Source organism: Anser cygnoides, chromosome 26 (assembly GCF_040182565.1).
Source record: "Anser cygnoides isolate HZ-2024a breed goose chromosome 26, Taihu_goose_T2T_genome, whole genome shotgun sequence".
NCBI lineage: Eukaryota > Metazoa > Chordata > Aves > Anseriformes > Anatidae > Anser > Anser cygnoides.
The window spans coordinates 2,060,184-2,077,808 of NC_089898.1; the positions used below are offsets into that span (position 1 = coordinate 2,060,184).

The 17,625-nt window shown below is 48.7% G+C and overlaps 1 protein-coding gene across 2 annotated transcripts in view; it reads left to right on the top strand.

Moving 5' to 3' along the window:
- XPO7 (exportin 7) overlaps positions 1-17,625 on the top strand; it is a 47,102-nt gene that overhangs the window by 4,541 nt on the left and 24,936 nt on the right. Inside the window, exons 2-5 of one of the 2 annotated variants that reach the window (XM_066983353.1) lie at positions 10,873-11,019; positions 12,591-12,684; positions 13,517-13,683; positions 15,554-15,646. In XM_066983353.1, the coding sequence (XP_066839454.1) occupies positions 10,873-11,019; positions 12,591-12,684; positions 13,517-13,683; positions 15,554-15,646 (501 nt within the window). The remainder of the gene's footprint in view (positions 1-10,872; positions 11,020-12,590; positions 12,685-13,516; positions 13,684-15,553; positions 15,647-17,625) is intronic. The other variant, XM_066983354.1, reaches the window with a different exon arrangement.

Below are 17,625 nucleotides of genomic sequence, written 5' to 3' on the forward strand. Positions count from 1 at the left end.
CGCTTGTCGAGTTGTTGGTGTGTTCGGCTGCGATGGGCAACGTAGCTGCAAGGTGCGTGCAGCCGGTGGTGGGGTTCTTGGCGGTTAAGCTTAGGGTGTGTTAATTTGAACGAAATAACAAAAGGTACTGCTGGCAGGCAGTCGCTGAACTACCCAGAGCACCTCGGCAGGAGCTTGACGTCTTTCCCTTTATTCACAAGGACAAAACGTGAGGTTTTGTTCGAGGTTCCTGCCGCTCGGATGGTGGCGGCTCACCACAGGGGAGCTCATCGTGCGGTCGGGGTGAAACGCCAGCTCCCCGCCCTGCTGCTTGACGCCCTGCTCTGCAAATCGGGCGGCGCGAGGTCTCGGTGAGGGGCGCGCTTCGTGAGCCTGGCCTTCGGGTACTGGGGGGCGACGTTTGCGTCCTGCCTGGTGCTCGTGGCGTTCGCAGCTGGCCGGAGCCGCACCTCGTGCGGTACTGGTGTGCCGCGGGTGGGCACGGGGTGCAAGACGGAGCCGCAGCAGCAGCAGTGCCGGTTAAACATTACATCGGGTGCTCGTGGGGGGAGCTGGAGGCTCACCCGCTGCGAGTCCGGCGTGCCGATCGGCGCCCTGCTGGGGGCAGAGCTGGGGCTGTGTTGGCGCTGCGGTACAAGTGCAGTTTGTCTCTTAATGCTCTGCTCTCGCCCTTTTCCTTCTCCGAGATCATTCAAACAGCTTATAAAGTGTGACTGCACTTCTTTCTGCTTGCTACACGTGGGTAGTTTCAAGTGCAAATGTAGAATTGTAGCTGAACTTTCTAAAGTGAAGTTTACAGTTCTCCTTTAACATAAATTATACAAGTATACTTCTAGCTGAACTTCAATTTATAAATTTTCACAGTTCTCCTTTTAACATAAATTATACAGGAACACTTCTAGCTGAACTTTAATTTATAAATTTTTACAGTTCTCCTTTTAACATAATGAATTATACAGGAATGCTTAACAGTAACAAGAAAATAAAACAAGAAGATATTCGCAAGAATAGGATAGGCAAATTGTGTCCTTACCCGCCAATGTCAAGTAAGCTCGTTGCTAGTTTGAAGGGCAGCTTGATTTGATTTCTTGTCATCTGGAAACCTTGAATTCTGTAAAAGGTGGATTATTTTTTTTCCCAAAAAGGTGATGTTTTGAAGGTTTCTCTCCCGATGCGGCAGGCAGGCAAGTCAATCTGTTCTAGAGATATTAAAGTGATGTAAAAGACGCAGGGTGGCGAAGCATCCCGTGGACGGTTCCGTGCTGCTCACTGGCATCCCGGCTGTGGCTGGAACTGCTCTGGTTGTGGCTCGGAACGGAGAAGGGGCTGTAGCCCGCTGCTGTCGGGCTTTGTCACGCCTCGGGACACGAGAACGTATCGGGAGGGAGAGGGCGATAAACCTTTTGGCTTCAGCCAGGCACCTTCGTGGTCTCAGGAGTCCCTCCGAGGTCTCAGGACCGCTGCTGCCCCCAAGGGTCGGGGCTCCTGTCCCAGCTGGCGCGGTGTTTCTTGCTCCGGACTACCTAAGGCCCCACAAATCCGGTTGCCTACTGGGTAAGATCATCAGGAAGATTTTTTTTGGTAGAGAAACGTGTCACTTCACCTCTTTATTTTGTCACCGGATTGTCAACAGCCCATGTGCCTTACGTTGTAAGACCAGTTTATGAAAGGAAAAGCCTCCCTTTTTCTGCTAAATACCTCCACTTTGGGATCAGCTCTAAATCCTTTCCATCCTTTTTTATCTGTTGCCACTAAAATGAGCTCTGCATCCACGTACCCTGTGGACTCACAACTTCGGATCTGCGCAGGATCTATGTCAGGCCCGCGGTGGCGTTTTCTTTCATGCGTGGTTCCTCAGTGCACCTATTTACGTGGTTTATTCCTCAGCCCAATGTTCTGATTCAATTGCTCTGCTAAACCCCCCGGACAAGGATGTTATTTCTGTGTCATCCGAGTGTTTTGGATTCCCGTTTGAAGCCGCGGTGCCCTCGTATCGCCAGCTCGGTGTTTGTGAACGCGGTGATTGCAGGAGTTACAGTCCAAGGACGCTGTACTGGCAAGAGCTAATTCGGTTGTTTCTCTTTTAGCCGCAGATAATGTCCGTAGCTGCAGCTTAGCCGGCGACTCGGAGGCAACTTGCAGCGCTCGAGTCATTTTTGCTGCTGCTGGACGGTGCGTTTGGGCAGCCCCGAAGCAGCTTTCTTGTTGGAATGTGTTCTCTGCTCGTTAGCAACAGGTAGAGGGGATCTTAGCCAGGTTTGGCTCCTCCGGACGGTCGCAGCTCTCCCTTCTCGGTGCCTTCAGCACCGCGTTTGCCCCACGTGCGTGCTGTGCTTGCTGTTTCCTAATTTCCTGGCTGCTGCTCGTTAGGAAACGGCCGGCCTTTGCCAGACGAAAAGCCCTCAGCCTCACAAGGAACACGCAGCTCTCACAAAGCGAGGTCGAAACCGTGTGATTTCTGCAGCAGCGTGTTGGCTGTGGCGTATAAACAAAAAGGTGAGGAGAAGCAGGCGTGACTCACGCTCCCATTGTTGGAGCAGAGGTGTTGGTGCCGCTCCAGCCGCCCGGTTTTGTTCCGAAATCGCAGGAGCACCTGCGTGCTGCGCTTACTGGGGCACTGCAGGGCCCTCGCTTGCGGCCCTGCCGGGTCCTCCCACGGGGAGAAAGGCTTTTCTTGGGGTAGAATTCGGTAATTTATCCGCTCCTAGATGTGGGCTTGGATTACAGCACCGGGGAGCTCTCCTTACAGCTTCACCAGCATCAGTGGGGATCGTTGCTCTTCTTTTATTCTTATATTTTCACCCAAGAGCTCTCTGCACTTGTTTTATTTTCCCATTTGTTCTACGACAAGGTGCTTCCCTCCTCTCCTAAATTACGTATTCCGGTGAATAACACTGCACAATTAGACGTAATCTTCAGAGGAGATGATGGATATGTGACCACTTTTCCATAGGAGTCAGACCTTCCAATTAGCAGCATAAAAAAAAAAACGTGTGCATCGTATCAGGCTCAGTGCTGCACGTGGAGGGGAAGCCAAGATGCTGCCTGAACATTTGTCATTTGGGGAAAGGTAATGAAACCGCTCAGGCAAACATTATGACAGAGAAATTTAGCAACTTGAGTTTAGTAATTGTTTTTATTGCCTTTTTTTTTTAGTTTTGAAATTAAATATTACTCGGTTGCAATAAATAAATGTTACGGCTTGTTTCACGGGGAACTTCTGCTCAAACTGTGCGCCTGTCTGAGAAGAAGAAACCATTCCTTCGGGCTGGTTTCCCCTCCGTCTCCCAGCTAAAAGCGGTGTTGTGCCCGTGGCCTTGGGAGATGCCAAATCTGCTTTGGGTTTCCCGAGGTCAGAGCAAAGACCCCCGCGGCTGCGTGGCACGAGGGGCTGAAAACCTCCAGCTTCACCCCGTGTTTCGAGATTCTGTGTTCCCCTGGGCGTTTTTAAGGCGTAGCTGATTTCGGCAGGCTGCGGGCTGAGTTCGTCCTCCTGCAGGCAGCACAAACACCGGATTTCGCCCTTGGTACCTGGGCGAGCTCAGCGGTGGTGCCACGTAGGTCGCTCCAGCACGTAGCGCCAGCGAGGAGGCGCAGAGGAAGGACGTAAGGCTCCTTGCTTTATCGGCGTTCGCAGCACCTCGTGCAGCGGATCCAGGTGTCGTCGCAGGGGAGCAGCGCTGGGAGCTGGGGTCACCAGCTTCGTGAGCTTATTTGGGGTGGATTAAGTGAAAAGCGCAAGCCCCCCGACGCGGTGAAATAAGCACAGCCAGCTGGTCGGCACCAAAAGCGGGGTCACATCCCGTTTCCACCGCAGCCTTTTGTCCTTAAAACCAGTTCTGATGTGCTGTCAAACCTCCTGTTAATATTTCATGGCTGTGGGTGTGTGCGCACGTGGATTCTGCCTGCACCTGACGTCCCGATGGAGCCCAAGTGCAGCCGTCATACCTCAGAGGTATGACCGGCTTCAGGACAGCTCACTTAGGACATGCCGTGTGTGTGAAAGCTGAGCACTAGCTCTTTTTCCTCCTAACTTCCTACCAGATAGCTCCCTAAGCGCAGCCACGTGTGTGGCTAAGCCTCTAACATTATGCAGCAGTCGTTCTTTGCGCCCAACTAGAATATTGAAGAGTTTCAGCTGCGTCTCCCCAGCCGTTAAGGGGATCGCGTTCCTGTTCTTGAGGCTCCTTGGGCTGGAAGCCATCCTCATCTCCGCGTGAGGCTGCGTGGTGGCAGGAGTTAGGGGGATGCTGGTGTTAATTCGAAGCGTTTCTCTAGTCGCTCTGCAGCATCGTGGAGTAAAATGGCAGGGCTGAATCCCGACAGAAATCCCCTTCCAGCCTGGCTCGACGACCATTTGTCTTGGAGAAAGAAATGAGAGCTTTATTGATACCCGGAGAGATGCGGGGAGCTGCCTGAAAGTACCGCTGCAATAAATAACTTTGTGAGATGTGCTGGAAGGGCATAAGTAAGTTTGCTTTCTCTGTTATTAGTAGGATAAATGGAAACGGGCAATTTATTGCTCAGATTCTCTTAACAAATGAGGGTGATGAGCCATGAGACCTCGATTTTACAGTGACGAGTACTTACCGAGTGCATCATACTGGTCCTTGGCAGTTAACAGTTGCATCGCTCAGCTTAAAAGCTTTTTTATTTTTGGTTGAAATACCTGACATTCATCGAGTGACCTGAGGCGTTCTCTGAGCCTCAGTCGCTTCAATCACCGGGGCCCGTTGACTGCTGCGATGGATCTTCATTGCACGGCTGCATTTGTTAAATCCCAGCGCTTCCAAGCCCTGACTGCTCGCCGCATCTCCCTCCTCCTGGTCTCGCCGAGAAGCCAGCGAGGGACTGGGGGGAGCCAGCTCCTGTCTGCAGCTCCGAAACCCGGCGCAGGATCGGACCCCAGGCTTCAGGTGCTGCGTTGGAGCAGCGTGCGCAGCCCCTGCCTCTTGCGCGGCTCCGTTTAACACCACATGAGCGTTCAGAAGTACGTACGCATATGGCAAGTACAGAAATCCACATTTCTTGGCCGTAAAACCTGCAAAGGAAAGCAGGAATGGATGGTGGCCCCCTTCCCACCCCCGGAGGTGCCAAGGCTGGAGGTGGGAACGTGGTGACTCTGCTTCTGGTGCCTGTTGTGTGCTCCCAGTGATGAAGGACACACAGATCTCGTTGCATGCCCTCTGGTTTCCCGGCGCTCGCAGGGGCTGAGTGCGATTATAACATATGGGGGAATCGGTCGGGGGATACGAGAACGGCTGAGTGTGCTTGGGATGAAAATAACCGTATGAAACATGTCGCAGGATCCCTGGCTCAGGGAGTCAGTAACCAGAAGGCAGGAAGAAGGAATGGCTTGGAAACAATGTGCGTCTGGAGGAATCACAGCAGCGCGCATCCTTCAGGATAAGAACCACCAGGCAGCAGCGAAGTTTGGCTTGATCTCGTTAAGCCAAATGCTCCATTTTAGACGTCTGCATCTGCGAGCCTCTTGCTCGCCTCCTCCCCCTGAGCCGTCAGGGCTCGCTCCGCGCTCCTGCCTCCTTTCTGGCTCTGCCATCTTGAGCGTGCCGAACGCAGCGTGCGGTTCCTCAGTTTTCTGAAATGGGAACTGTCAGCGTGGCGAAGTCAAACTCTATTGAACTAAACCTGCCTAGAGCTTATTGCAGCCCTTGGATGTAAAGAGCGTTGCTTAAGCAACCGTGTAATATAAGATCAATTCCACAGCCGTCCCCCGGGGACTCCTTTCAGGTAGCTGTTGTTTTCCTTGTAGTATTTATCATTTTAAAGATGATCACACGTTGTTTATCTTCACCATGGGGAAAACACCGAGCAGTGATGAGTTTTATTTGCAGCTTGTAGCATAAATAAGATTGATGGGTTGCTTTTCTTCCGTGTTTTGAGCTTCACAGCTACTTTTGGTGGGCAAGCATCTGAGGCCGAGATCTTACAAAGGGGACGCCATATACAGAGGAAGACTCAATTCTCCCCGGCGTTTGACATTAAAGAAATAAGCAGCAACATGTTGCTGGGTTCACAGGTGTTCCCGCTCGCCCGTGGAGGAGAACACGTCGTGCTGAGCCCAGCGGAGAAGACAACCGGAGGCTCTGGAGGACGCTGGTCTGCAGCAAAACTTCCTCCGAGCTCCTGCTGCCAGGAGGAAAGGGAGTGGAAGCTGTGCTAATCGTTTGTCGAGTTGGGTGGGCTCTGATAAACATTCCCTTGGTGAAAAACGCTGCTTCTGCGTACAAAACAATCACGTCTGGGTAAAATGTCGTGCGTTTCGTGTTGTGCTGGCTGGGATCCTCCTGTGGATCCTGCCCTGGTAGGGCTGCGCTGCAGCCTGGGGGGATGGAGCAAAAGCTGGTGGGGTTTCTGTCGTGTGGCTTTGTTTTCTTGTAGGGACGCAAACTTATTTGACTTCCGTTTGCAGCGGCACAAATATTTAATTATAAATAGCCGCAGTAAATTGACCTACAAGAGAAGATTCTCTCTCCTTTATTTTTGGCACCCTGAGTCAGTTGTTTTTTCGGCACAGGTTGGCTGGAGAAACGGATTATAAAATAATCCAAAACGACGTTTAAATTTTAAAAATATTTAACATTAAATTAAAAAATAACCGATCTCTGTAACGGAAACTGTAAAGGCTGTACGGGAAAAGCGTTCGCTGACAGCTTGTTTGCCTGGCTCCCGTGTCCAGCAGTCGTCCGAGGATGATTTGAGCCCAAACGCCGCACTGTCGGTCAGCGCTTGTATCGGGGGTGTTGATGACCTCTGTTTGCTTTCCCACCCTGCTTTCCCTCCCTGAACCTGCTTATTTAAAGCTCTGCGGGCCAGCAAAATGTAACTGAACACATCCAAACGTCACGCTGGGATAAAATCTTCCCCGTGGACGTCAGGAAAAAGTGTCGGGATTGTTTGGGTCTTGACTTCAGAAGGGGAAAAAATGTGTGCGCACAGGAGGGGTGGGCAGATGGTGGCAGCCCGTGCTGAGCTCCGAGCCGAGGAAGCTGATGTGAGTGCTGCCGTGAGGAGTACGGTGGCAGCTTGGGGCTTTTAAGCGTGCGTTTAAGATAAATGCTCCTGTCTGGGAGCTGGCTGCTTGTTGTTCAGCCTGGGTACGGTGCGAAGTCTGAGAGAAATGGGACCAGGAGGGTTTTCGTTACCGCAGAAGTACTTTGGGTGCACCAATGTGCGTTAACGCGACCGAAAATCCTCGGGTTTCGGTGCCGCCACCAGAGGAGCAGATCGGAGCAGTCGGGGAGGCTGGGAGGCAGCGACGAGGGGGGGCTTTTGGGGTCGGGGCTGTCCCCAAGACTCAGCACTGCTGGTGGCCAAGCGCCATCCCAGGTCCCAGCCCCGATGGCTCGCCCGCTGCCTGGGCACCTCCAGGTGCAAGCACCCAGCTTCTCAGCCGGCTCCTGAAGTTTGCTTTATAGAGCCTTTTCCGAGCTGTTTGTCCTGAAAAGAGTAAAAAAAACTCAAATTTGGGTTAGTTGTGATTGCTTTTGGTGCTTTTGCTTCTTTTTGCCTCGCCTTTCGGACCCTTGGCGTGCAGCGCCAGCGGGGTGCCGGGGCGTTTCCGCGTGCCCCGTGCTCTGCTGTCTCATGCTCTGGTGCTTATCTGCAACGCGCAGGGCTCTTGCCCTGCACAGTCGTTACACTAAATGCCTTTTTTTTCTTTTTTTTTTTTATCTTGGCTGGAGGAGTAGGTATAGCTCGGTCTCTGTAGTGAAATAATCCCCACCTCCTTGCTGCCCCGACCGTCCGTGGCATTTGGGAGCTGGATGCAAAGGTAGCTTGAGTTCTCCCCCCGTGGTGGAGAGGAAGGGAATGCGCTGCTCTCGTCGCTGCGATATTGAAACGTGCTGAAAATGGAGCGGTGCAAACCCGGAATGTGGTGTCAACAGCTCGGTGCCTCTGCCTGTCAGCGGGACAGGCAGGTTAAGGCACAGGAGGAGAAAACAAACTCCTTGGTGGGATGTCCCTGAGAAGTGTGCCTGAAGGTTTGTCGTCAGAGCGCTTCGCTTGGATTACAGCTTGTCGTGAGCGTTTTGGGGTGTTTGAGCACAGCCAATTAAAGAAAAATAAAACGAAATGACCCTTCGCAGCCTTGGAAAATGGGTGGAAGTTCTGCATTTGGACCCCAGCTCGCCCTTTGAATTGCCCTCGTAGGCTTTGGTATTTCTCTTTATGAGCCCTAAAATACTCGGTGTCCTGCAGCCGCCTCTGCAGCTGCGTTTTGGGGGACAGCGCGAGGACGAAGCACGAAGCGAGCTGGAGGATCGTCCGCACGGGGACGCAGGAGGAGGGACACGGAGCGGCAGGAGCCGTGACGTTAAGAGCGTGCTGATACCTGGCCCGGGTGCGTGGCTGAACCCGCCGGGAGCAGCACCCACGTCTGCTCTCCGCGGAGCTGCCGGAGATATTTGCTCTGAGCCCCGCAGGCCGAGCGCTTGCCGTGGCTCCGAGGGAGTTAACGGAGCGCGATGCGCACCGAGGCTGGCACGGATCATGCGCCGCACAAACAAGGGAGTTCTGTCGGGGCCAGCGCCGAACAAAAGGAGCCATGTTGGTGCCACCGAGCCCCCGGCTGCCGCGGGGGATCGCTGCCGGAGGTGTGAGGAGTGCTCACTGCTGGCAAATCCTCTGCCCGAGCTGCTCGAGGAGTTAATGCAGGGTGGTGTAAAACTCGGTGCAAAGAGATCTTAAAAAAAAAAAAAACAAACAGACGTTTCTTTCCGAAGGTGTCAGCTCCGCTCGAGATCGCTGCCGCTCGGCTGGGTCCTCGTGGTGCTGCCAGGCTGACGCCTCCCCGCGAGCTGTTTGTGAGCCACCAGCTTCCCAGCTCCTTTGCAGCAGAAAAAGTAGAGTCGTTCGTGGGACTTTTCTCCCCTGTTTTTAGTTTCTTTGTCCTGTTTTCTCAGCAGGGCTGAAACGCCGGCGCGAAGGATGCCGCGATGCTTTCCTGAAAGCCTTTCATTGCCAAGGGCGCTGCCAGCAGAATGACTTCTGTCCCCCAGACGTGCTCATTACCTAGGGAAGGTTTGCAGGCTGCCCTTGAATACCCTTAGCCCTTTGGGTTTTTCCACCCCAGGTACGGGTATTTCCTCCTGTTCGGGGGAGGACAAGGCAGGCGGATGGTAGACTTGCTCGGGAAGATTCCCAGAAATAAGTGGTCGTGAGGATTTGGGATGTTTGGAGGAATTGGTATCGTCCTCGTGCTGAAGAGGTGCACGTAAGCAGGCACCTCCTGCGTGTAAACGTTGCCACCCCGTTTTAAATAGCTAAAAGTGGATTTGTAATGAAAATGGATCCATTATGAGAAAACGTGAGTGCTGACAAACGCTTGCCTGTAGTTAATGTGGTTTATAATAGTGTACGTTTATCTAGATTTCAAAGGATTTTCTGTGCAGAGCTGAAGCCTTTGGCTCTTGGTTTTCCCAAAAGCAAACCGGTGCGCGCTGCGCCGCTGAGCTCGTCTGCGTGGTGCTTGGCACGCTCGGGTGTGGTGCACCACTGAGCACGAGGCTGGGATCCAAAAACCCATCGCCCTGTTCGCTGCCCTGGGCTGGGCTGTGAGACGGTTCCAGTTATCTGTCACAGGTTGTGTATCCCTCCAGGAAAAAACAGCCAGGGAGAAATCACCGGAGGGAGTGCCTCCTCTGGGGCAGTGCGCGCTCGATACTGGAGGGCAGTGGGAGATGCCGGGACGTGCTGCCTTCTGCAGAGACAAGACGCCTGCAGCTGGATTCGTCCGCCCTCGTTTGCACGCTCCTAGAAGGATGTGTTTGCAGTCATTATAAAAGATTGATTTGGGCTTTGTATAAACAGCCCTTTGAGGGTGTTTCTGCTTTCTGGAGTGGCGTTAACCCCAAAAGAGAACTCCTGGACTCCTGATCAGACAGCTCTCCTTCACCAGCGCTTCTGTTCTTGGTGCACCGATTATTTTCTCTGAAGCAGCGAAGCTGACAGGGCACCATTTTCCATCGAGTTACGTTTTAAACCAAACAAAACCCTTGAATATGGCACAAGGTACAGAAACTTCTGCAGAGCGTCCCTCCTTGCGTTTCCTGTAACGCTCCCTCTTACCTGATGATCGTCTTTGGCAGCAGGCCTGGGTGTTCTTGGTGGGGAGATGCTGCACTCGTACAAGAAGGCGCTGAAAATACCTGTGTATTAATTGAGCAGCAAGAACCCGAGGGAGGATTCGTATCCATCTGCGAAGCCACTTTTAAACTAGGACACCTAAGATTCCACTGGGGGAAACCATCTGCCCGGATCACAGTTTATGGCGAATATTTTCCAGTTGCTTGAGCACACACAGAATCCGCCCGGTGGTTTTATTTCCTCCTAATGCGTTCGCGGAGACGCTGCTCGAAGGCATCCGTCCCGTTGTTCATTTATTCTCTTCTGCTTTAGGTCGTTTTGGCGTGTGTAGTGGAGAAGATTGAATGTCAGATCCTTCCAGCATCCTGGGATGCTGGAGTCTGTTACGGTGCCCTGCAGAGGGAATGCAAACCAGGCTCACGAGGGTTTTGCTGCTGTATGAGAGGAAAAACGAGACGTGAGGGTGGTTTTTCAGTATGCTGCGGTGCCCTCGGGCAGGATGAGAGCAGACCCTGGGCACGAGCTCCTGCTCCTAGGGCCAGGCAGTGGTGGGGAGGCGACGAGGCGCTGTGTGTGGCGTAAGAGGTGGCTGTGAAACTCCCGAGCTGCTAATTTAGTAGGTTAAACGCATTTAGGAGATTTTCTTGCTTTTTGCAAAAGGTAAAATTACACGTGTGTGTATGTACATAACAACCTGGGTTAAACTATTGCGTAAATAAGCTGTAAAACCTCGCTTCTGATTCACTTTTCTCTCTGTTCCAGAGCCTAGCCCAGCTAGAGAACCTGTGCAAGCAGCTGTATGAGACCACAGACACTGCGACACGGCTCCAGGCAGAGAAAGCCTTGGTTGAATTCACCAACAGCCCAGACTGCCTGAGCAAGTGCCAGCTTCTTCTCGAGAGAGGGAGTGTATGTAAAACAAAAAAAAACTGTTCAAAAGGGACCCCGGTGGTGTGGGTGCTGGCCCCAGGCTGTGGTATGCAGGGTTTATGTTGCACACCCAGTGCACTCGAGTGGCTTTATCTCTGTTTGTGGACATCTCTGCCAAAGAAAGTGTTGGATCTGAGAGTAACCGGAATACGCCAGCAGTAAAGTCTGCCTAACCTCTTAGCTGTCTTCTTTTTAAGTGACCATTTCATTTTTACTTTGTTCCAGCAGAAATAAATTATTTTTTTTTTAATTGCTTTGCCACGTGATCCTTCAAGATCTGATTTTTGGCAGAATGTGCACCCAGCTTTCCTATCGATCAGCTTGTTCACAAAAATAGGAAACGTTAAGCAGCGTGTCGTAAAGAATCAGTCCCCCAGGAGGAGGAGGAGGTGGTGAAGGGAGGGGGAGAAGAGTGACACTTAACAGGCTTGGCAAACTTGTACAAAGCAAAGTTGTTTTTTTATTATAAGGAATTCTCTATAAGTTTTTGGATTTATTTTGAGTGAAAAATGTGAAGTCCAACGAATTCAAAAGAAGTGGAATTGAAACTCTTCTGCTGGGAGCTAGCAACTAGTTTACCTGAAGAGAAATGACTCTTTTTTTTTAGGGAAGTTTCTAAAGCCTGGTGTCATTCTGTATAATCTATTGCAATTCTGACCCTTGCCAATGTGTTGAGGGATTTTTTCATCATATCTCTGACTTGCTCTGTACCAGGCAGTCCTTGGAAGTGTTGGAATAAATAGATTTCCTGCATCTTAGGTGCTGTGCTTTCTATACCGCTACATATTACACAAATTAGCCAGCAAAATCCTTGCCATTTCCCAGGCTGTAATTGGTGGAATCGGCTGCAGCCAAGGGTTTTTGGGGTTGAATGCCACCGTTTGCGTCCCTGAATTAGGTTACAGTTCACCAGTCTGTGTGCTGTTCCATAAGGAATACATTTGAACCTGTATTTAGTAATCAAGTGGAAGTCATAAGTGCTTTTTAATGCATAGGATCATACTGCTATGACTCAGAGTGCTAATAGTCTTTTTTGGGCATGATGTTTTAGCTGACTTCATGCAATTTGACCAGGTTTGCAGTTTTAAGGAACCAGGGCTACCTGAAAGCTGCCAGAATAAAGCCTGCAGGATTTTGGTTTGGAGGGAGGAGTGCTTATTTTTCCCGATGTTATTCCGTTCACGTAAATACCCTGTAACAGGTACTGCACTCCCTGTCCCATAGTGCAGCAGGTACAACTCTTGCCTGCCCCGTTTTGTGTTCCTGGAGGCAGCCTGGTTCTGCTTGGGTTCTGCTTGTGTTCAATTCTATTGTCTTCCTGTCTTCATAAGCTTTTCCTTTCTTGAGCACTTTCTTCAAGTGTTTTGGTTTACTCTAGTGTCTGCAAAAACATAGAATAAACACTATGGAGAGGATTTAGACTTAACAATTAAACTAATGTCTTAAACTCGAATTTCCAGCGAGCAGTTAGCTTAACGTTCAGCACTGCTGCTTGATCTTGTTCTGAAATGTGCAATAAATGACTTCTTGTTTGTTTTTTTTCTTCACAGTCGTCCTACTCCCAGCTATTGGCAGCTACATGCCTTACGAAGCTCGTGTCACGCACAAACAACCCTTTACCATTGGAACAACGAATAGATATTCGTAAGTATAAGACTTAATTTTTCTTACCAAATGAACGTTAATGATTGTTGTGCACGCTTTCATCCACGAGTGGGAGGCTTTCTGCAACCTACTGTGTTTTGCAGTTGTTTGGGCATCCTAAGGTGTGGAGTGAAAAGAAATGTTTTTCTTAGATGGCATCTTCTGTGTTATTAGCTAGCAGAGTTCAAGGCTGAAGATCTAGAGTTCTTCCAGATGTGAGGGAATGACAGCCCTGTGGCTTGTGAATAAATCTTTGTAACGTTTCTCTGGAAGGTAAAATATGCATGGTGCTCTCCCCTTCTGAGGACATGCTCTCAAAACTGAAAATCCTTTATGGCTCTCTGAAATATCATTTGGAGTATTTCCTAGGGGAGCAGTCAGTCTGTCACAGCACTCTTTCCTGGAGAATGACGGATGCTTCCTCTCCTCCAAGGAAGAAGCCTGAATGCCATTCAGACTGCTTTCATTTTTAGAAATGATGTGATAAATGATCATCCCTGAGGAGAGGTCTTGTAAACCTTTTCAGCTTTTCTTCCTATTTACACGTGCGTTCGGAGGACTGGATTTAATCTGGTAATACAAAATTAGTTAGGTTTTGGGGAGGAACTAATACCTTTCTCTAACCTCCTCCCGGATTTGTTCCACAGCTCTAGTGCTTTAAAGAAAAGCACAAATAGAAGGTCAGTGTTTTCATCTGTCTGCAGTGATGATCGTTTTTTGGATTTTTTTTTTGAAACAGCTTTCGGAAAGATACTTTTTCCTAACAGCGTTAACATCCCGGCACCAGCTGCAGTGTTTTTGCCTACAGATAAACCTCTTCTCTGTGTTTCAGGGAACTATGTGCTCAACTACCTTGCCACTAGGCCAAAGCTGGCAACGTTTGTCACGCAGGCACTAATCCAGTTGTATGCCAGGATCACAAAGTTGGGCTGGTTTGACTGTCAGAAGGATGAATATGTCTTCAGGAACGTGATTACAGATGTCACAAGGTTTTTACAGGTCAGGATTTAAGATGAATACACGTGTTGTGGGATTTGGAAGTTCATGTATTTTCAATTATCGTTTTGCACCTTAGTATCCTCTGTCCAATATTTCATCTTCTGTCCTTGGCTGAGTAATGACTCCTATGGCTGAGAAGCTAAAAACTGACCTATCCTGCCAGTTGCCATAATTTAAAGCTTGGTGGGACGGGGATTTATTTCTGGAAACTGCCAGCATTAGTATTCAATGGTAAGAAAAGTAGTTTAGTGTTCCAGGTGCACAACTCTCCTTTAAAGCCCTCAAACTTAAATATACCGTGCTGGTCGGTGCAGAATGGTAAACACATGAGCTTATTGTCTGCAAGGGCAGCGTGTGCCATGCTTGACTTCCTTCCATTGATTGTTGCAGTGATATGTCATGCAAGTGGCTTTTTATCTGAGTTACCATAACAAAATGTAGCTTAAAATTAGCCCATTCCACAAATGTTATTGTGAACGGTTTTCTTTCCAAGTCTTGGGTGTAGTTTCATAGACCTATGTGCTGGTTTGTTCCCAACCCAAAGGACCATGCGGGTAGAATGTTTTCATTTCTATCAACAGCTCTCCCCAAACTGAAACTTAGTTCCAGAGAGATCAGAACTTCCTGTAACAGTACGGATGCTGATTTATTTGCTCTGAAATTTTAACCAAAATGGGAAGTTGGAGGAATACAGCAGAAGGGAATGAAATAACCAGAAATTCCAAGCGTGGAAAAGGAGATACGTTGTATACAAGGCTTTAATTCTGAGAATTTTAGATTATGTTTGCAGTGAGTAGCATCTAAAAGGTGTTAAGTGATTTAAAGATCATGCTCCCTTCCGTTCCTGTTTGCTCAAGTTACCTCTTTTGGCTACCAGTGGACAGGAGGGTGTGTTATTTTCTTAAGCCGTGGGTTCAGCAAGGTTTTCCAGTGGCTTCTGTGTAGATACAATGTAAATACGAAGGCTGTTATCAAGAGACGGCTGCAGTAAAGAAGTGACCAAGGTTCCAGGCCTAAATATTCTTAAACTTCTATATTTCAGGTGAGTTCAGTCTTTGGAATTGGAGAAGAGATCAGGGCAATTTGAGCAGAAGGTGGAAAAAAAAAAAAAAGTTATTAGCTACAGAGCAGAAACTGGGGCAAAGGAACAATACAGGTTGTTCCTCTTAAACCAGTTGATAAATGAAATGCCATTTCTAGCGAAGAGGTATCTGTAACAGACTCGTTTCACAATTGTGCCCTTGTTGGCAGTCTCAAGTGAAGCCAGAGGCTGAAAAGGCTGCGAAGAATGGACTCCCTTCACTGGAAGATAGGGTGTCCTTTCAGCTGTAGGGTCGTAGGGCTGGTGTGCGGAGAATCTTGGTCAGCTGCTACTCATATTCTTCAGGGTCTGTAGTTTAAAAAGAAATGTTTATTTCCCAGAGTTTTCATCTGGCAACGTTAATAGTGGGGCATCTGCACCATCAGGATGTCGCAGACGTTTTTGCACGTTTTACCACAGCCTCTGTTAAAATTAAGCAAACTGATTAAAAAAATAACAAGTAAATAAATCTTTTCAGGGTTGGGATATAACACAAAAATGTGGATTAAGCAATTTTTTCTAAAAAGTCTGTTTTTGTTTGCTCGTGTTGCCAAACTCTTTAGAAACCTTTGCATTGTTAATAAGATGAAGTATTTCAAAAGCACATTTAAATTCTGTTTGGTATTGCTCCTAGGCTTTTTCCCAGCCATAATACTACAAGGGTAAATCATTTCTAGTAGAGAAACGTGTCTAGAAATCTTCCAAACAGAGAATCCTTTGAACGACTGTGAAGCTCAAAGAAAACATCCCACCACTGCTAACTCCTTTCCCTGTCCTCTCCTTCCTCAGGATAGTGTAGAGCACTGCATCATAGGAGTGACAATCCTGTCCCAACTAACTAATGAAATTAATCAAGTAAGTGCTACAGCCTTCCTCAGTGAAGTAAGTGTCCAATTTTCTCATTCATATTGTTGTGTCCTGCTGTGTCTGTGCATTGTTTGGTTTTATTTTTGGCGGTTGTTTTTGTAGGGGGGTGTTGTGTAGTGGGTGTTTTGGGTTGTTGTGGGTGTTTTTTGTTTTGTTTTGGTTTGTTTTTTTTTTGTTTTGTTTTGGTTTTTGCTTTTTTTTACACAATCATTTGCTTCTGTGGTAAGATGCTGAAACCTCCTGTCCTGAGGAATTGTGTCGTTTCACTGGCATCTTCCATCTTCTCTCATTCTTGGATGTAATCTTCTGAGACCCAAAAGGAAGGAACAATGCTGCACAGTCAGTCAAGCCTACCTAGTGAGGACCAAGTCCCAAACATGAGGGCATCGTTAGCACCTCCCGTTGTCAGCCCCTGTGCATTGTTTCAGCTCACAGTGTTCTTGTGCCAAGAAGTGAACGTAGCATCCCTTCCTCTGACCAGGCAGATAAAACAAAGAGGATTTGTCAAATTGTGGAGATTTTTAAAGCAGCCTTTTCATCCAGCACTAAATTCCGTGGTGTTCCCAGCAGACAGTTCTCAGACAACAAAAGTTCGTCAGGGTTGAGCACCCAGCGGTGCTGGCTGCAGCAAGGCGTACTGCTCTGTTGATGCAGGAGCATCTCCCTCTAATGTGATTCTGCCTCCCAGTATTTATCTTGAAAACCGGAATAAGTGGCTTTTCTTGGTGCTATCTTACATCACTTTCTTAATCACGGACACAGACTTTGCCATAGCACCGTTGATGGCTACCACTGCCCTAAGAAGTTACTTTGTAAGGGTTACCAGCTGAATAATTATCTCTAATTTTGCGAAGAGGACCAGATTTTGTGTATTTTATATCTTACTAAGGAAGCTAATCTCTTATTTTTGCTGATAAATTGACTAATCCTGGCATCGGAATGGAGAGATCCTTGTGTGGGATTTGAAAGATGATTACAAATCGTTTACAGTTCCACGAATGGAGATGCTGGAGGAGGTTTTGTCCCGGCCAGGCCAAAACACTGATTTCTCGTGCTGGAATTGATGAATTTCAGCACCCTTGAGCTTCCCAAGTCCTGCACTGTAACCTGAATGGCTTCTGCATCCATTTCAGACTTAAATTTGCGTTCCTTCTTTAAGCCTGGCCTGATCAGTAAATCCCAACCTGTAGCCCTCCTCCCTTTCATGCCACGTCTCGTTACTGTGACAATTTCCTTGCCCAACCTGTTGTCCATCCTCACTTCATCTCCACAGAGAGCTGGTCCTTCCCTTCCGTGCGTAAATGGTGGAAGCAAGTCTGCTTACCTCTGTCAGTTAGCATGCCTCTGCCAGCATCTCTGTACAGGGCTACAATTTCTGCTCACACCAGAACGATAGCAGAAACTCCCCTTCAGTTCCAGAGCCTCTTCAGATTGATACTTAAAAAAAAAAAGCGATGAAGTTAAAGACTTAGGAAGAGATTTTTGATCAAATACTGTGGATATTAGATCTGCCACAGTTTACTACTCATCCCTAAATGCGCTGTGTGCCAGCCATTGCACGGGGCTGGATGCAGTGACTCATCTTGGAATGTTTAAAACTGCCACTACTTGCAAAACAATAGCTCTGCCAGTGTTTTCACTCATCGGAGTGGGGTCATGTACACGTAGGTAGCAAAAAAAAAAAAGAATTTTCTGGGGCTTATCCTCCAGCTTTTTCTGGTTATTTAAACTTCCGTTTACATTGCACGAGAGCAAAATTTGCTAGAGCTTTGTTTACTAACGCTTATGCTTTAAAAGCTCAGCACACATAAAGTAGCGTGCTAGTCACTGTTCTGGAGCACCGGTTTTCCTCCTGAAGCAGTGCACAGACTTGCCCAGGGGTGTGCTGAGCGTTCGATGTGTTGTAGAAGCTCACTGATTTGTCATGTGGTCTCATGGTGAAGAAAAGGGAAATGCTTGTTTGCTGCAAGCCCAGAAATATGTGAGATTTGTAA